General features: G+C 39.6%; 2 protein-coding genes across 2 annotated transcripts; both read left to right on the forward strand.

The window, feature by feature from the left end:
• Positions 1-58: 58 nt before the first annotated feature.
• cenpk (centromere protein K) lies at positions 59-2,407 on the forward strand. Its single transcript, XM_072463021.1, has 10 exons — positions 59-132; positions 333-422; positions 978-1,034; positions 1,141-1,204; positions 1,357-1,403; positions 1,486-1,568; positions 1,638-1,736; positions 1,825-1,948; positions 2,011-2,064; positions 2,194-2,407. The coding sequence occupies exons 1-10, from the start codon at positions 130-132 to the stop codon at positions 2,347-2,349; spliced, it is 777 nt and encodes a 258-aa protein (XP_072319122.1). The 5' UTR covers positions 59-129; the 3' UTR covers positions 2,350-2,407.
• A 391-nt stretch (positions 2,408-2,798) lies between these two features.
• On the forward strand, positions 2,799-9,254 carry smap1 (small ArfGAP 1). The gene is made up of 10 exons (XM_072462431.1): positions 2,799-3,078; positions 3,463-3,596; positions 3,758-3,843; positions 4,558-4,633; positions 4,715-4,774; positions 4,854-4,926; positions 5,532-5,659; positions 7,061-7,268; positions 7,920-8,257; positions 8,615-9,254. The coding sequence occupies exons 1-10, from the start codon at positions 2,961-2,963 to the stop codon at positions 8,747-8,749; spliced, it is 1,356 nt and encodes a 451-aa protein (XP_072318532.1). The 5' UTR covers positions 2,799-2,960; the 3' UTR covers positions 8,750-9,254.
• The last annotated feature ends 1,169 nt before the right edge of the window (positions 9,255-10,423 follow it).

Here is a 10,423-nt window from a genome sequence, read left to right on the forward strand (position 1 = left end):
CAACCTGAGTAAACCATGGATCTATTATGGCGTAAACTACAAGACGTCGCTTGTGTGACGTCATCAATGTTGGCGGTGTTTTGAAAAGAAGGCGCCTGTTTTCCTCGCGCTCACAAACACGACCAAACCATGGTAAGCGTACAACTCTTTGTACTAATAAAGGCTTCTAGTGCACAACTATACATATCCTGTGACGGTCTGCTGCACCGCTAAGATTATGGTATGAAATATGAAACATGCAGCTAATGCTAAGTTTGCATTAGCTCTACTAAAAGGATGTGGCGAGATCCCGAAAATGCCTCTAAAAGTCTTAACTCTCTTTATGCGTTTAGGCGGAGATGATGTGTGTCTCTGCGATGTCGGAAACTGCTCATGGCGAGCTGTTGAACCAATGTGAACAACAGTTTGCTCAGCTGGAAAAGGTAAAAGCTAAGGCTAAAGATTACACTTGAACATGCTTAGACAAAGGCTGTAGATAAAGATATAGCATGTAGAACAGAAGACTCGTGCCCTTTTTTATGTGCACTTTTCGATCCTAGACATCCAGTTCATTGCATATGTCCATTTTATCTTGAATATTGAGTATACTATTTTGGGAGTGTTACCAGAAACGTCACAACGCATTCAAAAAACATGTACGTTTGTCAAGTCGTAGTATTATTTTAAGACATACTAGCAAAAGGTTCAGAAAGTTATCAAATGTACTCTTGTGTCAAAACGTTCGACCAGAAAAGCCTCGATCTAGGTGACCGCTTTCTGTGTTTTTGTTTGTTTGTTTTGTGTTGCATTATAATGTTTGGATTATAACATCATGACATGGATGACAAGGCATTTATCATCCAATTTACATTTGTTCATGAAAAGCTGTACGATCTGTGGTCACTGATTGAAATTATACAATAATATAAAGCATATTGGAGTCTTAAAGGTAAATGTTTTAAAATGGGCTCCACAAGAATAATTTGTGTCTGTTGCAGGTTCAAAATGAGATTATATTGAGTGAACCAGATTGCCGCGAGAACCCACAAGATCAGGTGTGTGAGGCTTTGTGATTTCTGATAACATTTGTTATTTTTTAAACGCTTTTAGCTTGTATTTGGAGAATGTAATGTGTGGACATGGATTATCTTGTTTCATTAGTCTGTAAATAGACTGATGGCAACAGAAGCGGAACTCAAGCAGTGGGCCACAATGGAGCCAAATCGTAAGTCTTTCTTTACACGACACAAAGCATTTCCATCAACAATTCTAATCATAACAATTACAAAAATGCAAGAATTAAAACTAAAACTATTACTGAATTTTCTGTTTTTGTTGCATTATTTATTGCAAATTTTGTATTTTATTCCTATACAGTTCTCTCTGAAAATTCTGAGATTCTTCTCCAGGCTGGGAAAGAAGAGGTAGGAAAAGAAAAGAAAATTAAAATGCATTGGTAAAATGTAACGTCTCTTATTTTATTCTGCATTTATTTTTACTCTTCAGATATTCAAGCTATGTTCACAACTTGAGATGATCGTTGTTTGTTATGAAGCAAAGAGAGACAAATTAAAAGAAACAAAAGAGCTGTATGTTAGACAAATTGTTATGGAAGTTGATATTGCAGAGAATTACTTGATGTATTTTTGCGTTTACAGAGAACAGAAGTGGCTTGAGGAGAAGAAGCAATTGTTGGATGCTGCTAGTGACCATGTTGAGCGGCTTCAATTCGAGAAAAAACAATTATCTGAGCACAGGTAAGCACATTAATATGACAAGAGCCTATGTTTGTGCTAACGTTATTTCTGTGACACGTCTGACACATGTGTATTTTGTTTTATTTAGTATATTTAAAGACACTAAAGATAAAATTCAAAAGATGAAGTTGTATCAGGAAAGATTAATGGAGTCAATGGGGGAAATTCTTGAGAAACATGTTCCTCCTCCTCAGATTGAAAACAAGAAAAAGGTTGGTTCACAGTATATCTTTGACTCTTTGATAACATTAAAAGCCCATGTTCCTCCTTTCAGAAACCTGCACAGGATGTTGAAGTGGAGTTAATTTCACTCAACGAAATTCTTGAGGTAATATCCCAGACACAAAGTCAAATTTAATTTGTTTGTGGTCATTTTTATTTATCACTTGTTGTATTCTGTCTATATACTATATCAATGCTATTAAACACTGTGTTTGTTCTGTTTATATACCTATAGCTTCTCATGAACAAAGTTCTGACAACACCTCATGACCCATATGTGGACATAGATGCAACATTCTGGCCACCATACGTTGAGATGCTCCTTCGGTACGGCATTGCTATAAGGCATCAAGAAAATAATTTCAAGATTCGACTAGAACCCTTCTGCTGAGGACCTTTTTTGGCAAACCTTGTAAATACTGTAACGATACAATAAGATGTAGATATGTTTTTTTTTAAAATATTTTTACCCTCCACCCTTTAAAAGGCACACAGATGAAAGTATTGTTTTGTTGGATTTTTTTCCGGATTTTGGTTATGGCAGATCTTAAATAACTATTGAATCTTGTATGTGTCTACATCCGACTGAAGTTCAAATAAATCATGTTTTTGTAGGTTCTTCTTCTTTGGTGTTTTATGGCGGTTGGTAGCCAAGTGTTACATAACTGCCAGACTTTATTTGTCTCCCCGTCTGACTTAAAGTTTTAGGCTTTGGTAGGTGTTAACCGATAATATAATACATCCATGGTGTTAACTAATACATAAAATGATCAAAAAATACTGAGGATTGCATTTACTGACGTCATGAGCGTCCTCCAATCATGAGCGGCAGTTACGTCAGCATTCCCGTAGGCGGATGAGGGATTCCGGTTCCGGGTTTTCTCACCGCTCTCGGAGACGTCAATTCTCTTGATTATGTTATTTTATTTAACGTTGGCCTTGATACACCACAGATTGTTATAGATATATTTTCACTAAAGAAGCCTCGCTTAAAGCGCAAACATGACTACCCGCTCAGAAAGAGAGAAGGCTCAGAAACTTAACGAGCAACACCAGGCCATCCTGTCCAAAATGCTGAGAGAGGAAGACAACAAGTACTGCGCCGACTGCGAGGCTAAAGGTACGCTATTTACAAGCAGGCTTCATGCAAACACCCAGATGTAATCTAAAGTTTGGGTCTAAACTAACTGCTATGTAGTATTCTGGAGTGTTCGCGGCGCTAAGCTAACAGAGTCTGAGTCAGCTGACACTTCTATCCTTCAGGCTAAACTCAAGAGGCTAACTAGAGAGCTAACTTTCTTAAATGCACATACGCAAATGTGCGTGAAAATGCTTCCGCCAACTGCGTTAGCTCTCGACTGATTATTGAACAGACGTTGTATATCAGCATAGTCCATGTTCATAGAGATAAGAACACCATGGGCTACAAAATGAAGAACTTACTGTGCTTTAATGAAGCCTTAACAGTCTTTATGTGTACATTACACACTCGTTATTCTTCCAGGTCCAAGATGGGCTTCGTGGAACTTGGGTGTGTTCATCTGCATAAGATGTGCTGGAATCCACAGGAACCTGGGAGTGCACATATCCAGAGTTAAATCTGTCAATTTGGACCAATGGACATCAGAACAAATCCAGGTAAGTCTGCGCTTTATATTCAGATTATTGCTATCGGTTGGAATTTGTGTTGTGGGGTTTACATTGAAGTGTGTTAATTGGATTACTTAACCTGTTCATTAATTGTAAGTAATTGTCTATTTGGTATGCTTAATGCTGTTCAATATGTGTTTATATTTTAGAGTATACAGGATATGGGTAACACCAGGGCCAGACGGGTTTATGAGGCCAACCTTCCAGAAAACTTCAGAAGACCTCAGACAGACCAGTATCCTTCTCAAATGGTACATCTACAGAAATGTCAGCCTTGCTGAGTAGTGATGGATGGGACAGTATGACATTTCCATGTTAACGCTCCAGTGTGACCAAGAATACAGTGACGTTGTGTATTTTATAATGTTTGTGTTGTATGGCTGCTTGGTTATTCCCTTCTTTGCTGTACAAAGCCATTGTCAGAGCAAAACGGCTTAGATATAGTGATCCAGTTTGCACAAGAACAGGCATATTTGAACTGAAATAGACTTAATTTTATTCTTTCTTAGTTATTTACATTGTTTGTGATGTAATAGATCTTTACATGATTTCTAAAATACCGTAATCATGAACCCAAGGCTGTGTGGAGTGCTGTTTTCTCCACAGACTCAGTAAAATAACAGTACCAACAACACTAATCCCTGTGATATTGATACTCTGGCATTTTAAAACTATACTTAAATTAGTTTGACTGTCAGATCGGTGCAGCGGAGAAGAAGCTGAATCAAAAGGCCTTTATTTACCAATCTACAGTCGCGGATACAATCGGTCGACATGCGCTTCCTCAGCAGGGTTCCTGGGCGCTCCCTAAGAGATGGGGTGAAAAGCTCAGTCACACGCCTTGAAATGACCAACAGAATATAAAAAATGTATTTGTTCATTAATCCAGTCTTTTGTGTACTTGTATTTACTTGTTTGTGTACTTGTATTTACTTAACTGTAACTTCAGAACGGTGGAATATTTTATCAGGGATAAATATGAAAAAAAAAAATACTACGGCAAGAATGTGACCAATGGGAGCAGTGTAAGTTTTTAACTACAAATGAAACGTGATTTATCACTCAAATTATCCTTTTATATTCTGATGTTCTGGCGTTTTATTCAGCCTAAGGACATTAAGAGGGAAAAGGAGACAGACCGAGGAAAAGTATCATCTAGCATTAAGGTACTAAAACGCTTGAGTAATTATGGTTTGTTTCTTTGATATAATTTACTAACACTTTCAGAATTTGCTTTATTTCTAGAGCGAAGAACCTAACCCAGTTTCAGTCAGCCCTGTGAAGCCTGCAGAGCCTTCTGTGAACCTACTCGGCCTTGGTAAGTGTCTTTGTTGTACACTGGAGTTTTTTCCAAGAAGGATAGTTAATTATTAGTATCTGCTTACATATACAACAGATTTGGCCAATGTTTTTTTTTTTTTACACATTTAGGTCTCTTTGCACTGGGGTTTATAAGGGAAGTCACTGATTCCACTTCCTCTTTTCATTGACTCTTCTCATAGTATTGCACTTCAATCTTTACTCCACCTCTAGCTTGACTTAAAGGCCCAAAGAAGTATTTGTATTGTTTATGGTACTACAATAAGGGTTTTATTTATTGTAATGGCTACAGTGGTCTGCTGGCAAGTTATTCCAATGTACAATCCCCAGATTTGGAACTAACTTGCCCAAGTATTTCATGAGAAGAGTTTAGTGTTTAGTGAGGCTGAATGTTCATCTGGTGTAATGTGCTTAATGTTGTGTTTACGTGGTATTTGGAAATAAATATAGGAATATGTTAAGTCAAGGAATAAAGGAATAAATCTTTTGTGAAACTGGTTAAACAGGGTTAAGGCTGTTTTTGTTATGTGTATTTGTTTTGTGTTTTCAGTGTTTGTTATTTGACCCCAGTAAAAAACAGTTTATCTACTTATGCTTTCCCAGACGCACCAGCACCTTTAGTATCAAGTAATGGTAGCTCGAGCACAACCCAGAACAATGACCTGGATATTTTTGGCCCAATGGTCTCCAACCCTCTTCCTTCATCCACATCGGCACCCCAGTTTCCTCAGGTACAACTAAGCCACTTCATTTTTACATTTAAAGCAGAAACAATGTGCTTTTGTTCTTGTATATTCTGGTTATGAACGATAGCGCAACGTTAGCCTCTTGGCACAATGGCTTAGGTCATTTTTCAAGGTTTTCAGGAAAATGGAAAAAAAAGTGTTTTTGGCTGTAAAAAATCTTTCTGATTGAAAGAGAATGAAGCCAGTGACACCTATAGATGAAATAGGGTCTGGAGAGTTGGATGAGACAAAAAATAATATTGGCCAAATAATTACATTGGCAGTTATGCTATGAGGCCGTCGATATGGTACTGATTCAAAACAGCTGCTACCTGCCCCGTCTCTTCAAAGTGGCAGTTCACCGTAGGTACTGTGGTTTATGTTTATTTTTTATTTATTTTTAAGTCTGGACTTCCGGGTATGCACGGAACAAGGGGCAAGATGCTGTGAGAGATGGGTAAACCCTGTAAAACGTGATAGCTAATGCTAAACAATCAAAGCTGATTTACTCTAACCATGGCGGAAAACAGGCGAACGATGCTTGCATGGGTAACTGAGGGACCGACCCCACAGACAAGCCCTGTCCTCCGTGCGTAATTGCCGGGCACGCACAGGGCGAATGGAGGAGAGGACATAACTTTACAACAGCTGGCCCTCATGTTAGGTGATATCGCGTCATTGAGAGCATAGGTACCGGCAGTGAGCAGTATCCTCTTTGAGAAAAGCTCAGCTGGGCCTGAAAGCGGAAGTTGACGGCCGCTGAGGCGGAACAACATGTTTCGGACAATACGGATGATGTGCGGCAGCTGAAACTGCGGGCAGTAAACAAGGGTATGAAGAGCAAGATTCAGATCCCACAATAACAATTTCAGACTCGAGAGCACACCACCTGGGCCAGAAAAGATGATAAGCCACGAGGCCTGATAATGCATTGTTTTAGCACTTAATGAGCCTCATCAAGGCTGCAAAAGTTAAAGGAGACCTCCAGTACTAAGGCAAGAAGGTGTTTCTCACACAAGACGCCATACAAAATCCATCAGCAATGATGACGTTTTTGCTTATGACCTGAGCTAATCAAAACATATAGTGTGTGTGTGTGTGTGTGTGTGTGTGTGTGTGTGTGTGTGTGTGTGTGTGTGTGTGTGTGTGTGTGTGTGTGTGTGTGTGTGTGTGTGTGTGTGTGTGTGTGTGTGTGTGTGTGTGTGTGTGTGTGTGTGTGTGTGTGTGTGTGTGTGTGTGTGTGTGTGTGTGTGTGTGTGTGTGTGTGTGTGTGTGTGTGTGTGTGTGTGTGTTACATGCATATACAACCTTGTAAAAGAGATGTAATTTAATACTATAAATAATAATTTGGCTTCACTCATGTGTATGTATATGGTAGAGTTTCTAAGGTCTGTGTGATTTTCTTAGGTGAGCTCCAGTAATGTTGCCAGTACCCCAACACAACATCCAGCTGTAGCAGGAGGAGGTTCAGCATCTTCTGCCCAGAGTGACCTCGACTTGTTCAGTGACAGCAGCAGTGCTGCTAAATTAGATGATGCGACCAAAAAACCCTTGTCAAAGGACTCGATCTTGTCTCTGTATGGCACCAACAGCATTCCCCAACAGGCTCCTGCAGGTATTCGCATTGTTGTTTTCTTCATGTGACCCCACGCTAACTTTGTAAAGTTCACATATTCTCCAGACAAGAAAGGTGGTTAGATCTGCTGTTATCACACAATATAAAGGGAAAATGTCACACACAAATGATCTTTTAATGAAGTCAAGCATCTTGAAATTTAACAACGTTATTGATTTAAAAAGTCTTATAATGATGTGGAAGGTGACTAAAAGGTTAGAACCAGAGCACATGTGTAATCTCTTTATATTAAATGATGATGACGGCAATAGAAGGAAAGAACATTTTTGTGTGCCGTTTTCCCGCACCTCACTATTTTCCGTATGTATAACACTGTATGATTTTAGTGTTCACTGAACTGCATGAATTATGTGAAACTTGGCTGTGTTACCTTATGCGATCGAGTGATGACTGACCATCTGTAGTTTGGTTGTTTTGTCTTGTTAAAAGAACCCTAAAATTATAAGACACGGTCATGCTCCTAGTCACCCATATGTAGTTTTGTTTTTTGGGGGAAAGGCACTTTTGAATTTACATGGATTGATAAAACAAATTCAATTCCATTATACAACTTATGCAACACATACATCAGAAGCAGATTTAAAAAGACTTAACTGTCCACCTCTGATATCCAAGTTGTTCTTTCTGTAGCTGGAATGTTCATGGGCCCATCCCAGATGCAGTTTCCAGTCCAGGCTGCAGCCGGTTACCAGGCCTTCCCTGGAATGGCAGGGGCCATGCCTCCCACCACAGTCATGGGAGCCATGATGGCTCAGAGTGGGGCAGCCATGATGGGATCCAATCCTGGCATGATGGTTGGCATGACGATGCCCAATGGCTTTATGGGAAATGCTCCTGCTGCAGGAGTTATGGGCATGGCCCCCAGAATGATGGGACCTCAGGGGGGAGCTATGCCTGCAGGCATGGTGCCAGCTCAGGGCATGTACGCCCTGCAGCCGGGACAGCAGGCCCAGTGGAACATGGGACAGGTAAGACACTATTACTGCACTCTGTTAATCACCCTATGAGTTAATTAACCCTATGAGTCAATGCTGTTTGATCATATTTTTGATCATATATTTGATCATATTATCATTAAGTTCAACAAACAATAATGCACAAAGCTTTCTTTAGAAATATTTTATGTGGTAAATTTAATGAGGCAATCTTCTTTTTATCTTTATATTGACTTGCCCATTTAACAAAAGCAAGATTAGTGAGGTTTTCAGTCGATGCATTTAGTAATATTTCATATAAAACATGTATTCATAAAGGTAACATTGATTAAGTGTGATGTGTAAACTGAATCAAGTTTGTGACATTAACAATGGGTCTGCATTTCCCAGATGAACCAGCAGATGTCAGGATTGTCCATGAATGGGGCGGGTGCTCAGGTGGCCTTTGGTCAGCCTCAGACGGCCATGGGAGGCTGGGCCGCTGCTGGATCAGGCCAGACTCTGAGCACACAGCTGTGGAAATGAGCCTGTGGGTCCAGGGCAGTACAGGTAGAGGCTGCAGACATGGGAGAGTTTCTCTTCACCTCACTTTGAACTGTGGCCTGTTTACAATAAGGACCTGCCTTTTAAACAAGACAATTGTATCTTTCTTTCCCTCTCTCTGTCTCTCTTTCTCTCTATTGTGTGAGTGAATTGGGAGTAATACAGGAGTATAGCCTGGCAGTTTCTGCCTGTCATATGGTTTTTTGATCATAGCTTTTATTTTCCTTTTTTTGGAAAAAAAAATACTAGGAAACAGTCCCAACAAACAGGATTATGACATATCAGAAAAGCTGCAGGACCAGTTACACAAGCTTTTATTTTATCACTGTATCATTACAATATTATAGAACATTTAAATGAATAGTATTTAATGGGAGAATAAAGACTTTGAGTCTGTCAGTGCAGCTCCCAAATGTACAGCGCTGTATAATCTTCTTTTAAAGTACTTGTTCTTCTCTTTAAAAATTAAAGTCATAATAAACAGTTTGCTCTGTGTCTTCTCTATATGATTAGATTGCATCTGCTGCTTCTGGAGTTGGGTGTGGCACTGGATTGTAGTATTGCATTACATCATGTTGTGCATGAGCACCACATTATCGCTAGGTGGCAATGTTTTGTTACCCGAAAGATTGCACCACCTTTATTCTAGCCTGGCTGGTTCTACTTGAATACACTGCTGCTACTGATTACATCTGCTTCCACTAAAGTTTACTACCTAAACATTCAACCGAGAGTCACAACTGCTTTCACTTGGCGGTTCCCTGAGGACCACATTTTTTATTCAGCGTTTTGTTTTCTGTTTTTCAATAAACTACGTACAAGTCAGTAATAGTTTTGTGAGTGATTTTTGTTGTGTACGTTTTAAAAATTGCATACAACTCTCTTTATACCACCCAGCCCATGAGAATTTAAAAACTAAATTCTAAAAATCATCGTCACCACAAAAAAATGCTACAAGATCAGCCCTGTCTCCTGGTCGTCATTGTATTACTCTTGATAGTTTGTATTCAGTCTGGAGTGAATATAATCTGTATAAGCTGTGCACAGGAGGGTGTGGCGCCTAACCACTCCTACCTGTTACATTCCCAGCCTGCAACGCCCTGCCAGTGCCACATATTAAAGCAGTTACACAACACCTCATATATGCTGAAACTAGAGCTGTATAAGAAAAGAAAGTTGTGCAAAATGCAGTTATGTAGAATGTTGAGACCTGGTCTGCAATCATAGCATTGTGCTTATCTAGTCACTTGGTTGAATTCTTAGCAGGTTATTTTGTGTTTTTGTTCATGGTTGTCAAGCGTAAGCCCCTTAATCTAGATTTATAGACAGTCGAGTTCAGCTCAGTCCAACTATACTTTCAGTTATTGTGCACTTGTGAGTAGTTTCTCAAACAGTTGGAACTTATTTTCTCCAGCCATCGACATATTACATGGTAAGAAGTGGGCACAACTTTCTTGCACAGAGAAAGGACCACTCATTTCTTCCATGCCTGGCAGAAGCTGAAAAGCCCTTTAAGTGTACCGTGTACTTGGTTGTGCTCCACTCTGCCTCTCATTTGTTCCTATGCGCTGGTCCTGCTCTATAAACTTTCACAGTGAGGTCTGATGCCACAGAGTTTTAGCAGAGAGACTCAGCATTCCTCTCGCCGTGTTTGTG

The sequence above is a fragment of the Eucyclogobius newberryi genome, unplaced genomic scaffold (assembly GCF_026437365.1).
Source record: "Eucyclogobius newberryi isolate DKJ021-1_F unplaced genomic scaffold, fEucNew1.0.hap1 SCAF_4, whole genome shotgun sequence".
NCBI lineage: Eukaryota > Metazoa > Chordata > Actinopteri > Gobiiformes > Gobiidae > Eucyclogobius > Eucyclogobius newberryi.

What these genes read in the sequence shown, in the direction of transcription:
- smap1 (XM_072462431.1), top strand. Translation starts at nt 2,961, where the DNA reads ATGACTACCCGCTCAGAAAGAGAGAAGGCTCAGAAACTTAACGAGCAA. An exon ending in AGAAGACCTCAGACAGACCA is followed by an intron (nt 3,844 to 4,557) that starts GTATCCTTCTCA and finishes CTGTAACTTCAG; the next exon opens with AACGGTGGAATATTTTATCA. An exon ending in CGGCACCCCAGTTTCCTCAG is followed by an intron (nt 5,660 to 7,060) that starts GTACAACTAAGC and finishes TGATTTTCTTAG; the next exon opens with GTGAGCTCCAGTAATGTTGC.
- cenpk (XM_072463021.1), top strand. An exon ending in TCCAGGCTGGGAAAGAAGAG is followed by an intron (nt 1,404 to 1,485) that starts GTAGGAAAAGAA and finishes TTTACTCTTCAG; the next exon opens with ATATTCAAGCTATGTTCACA. An exon ending in TTAAAAGAAACAAAAGAGCT is followed by an intron (nt 1,569 to 1,637) that starts GTATGTTAGACA and finishes TTGCGTTTACAG; the next exon opens with AGAACAGAAGTGGCTTGAGG.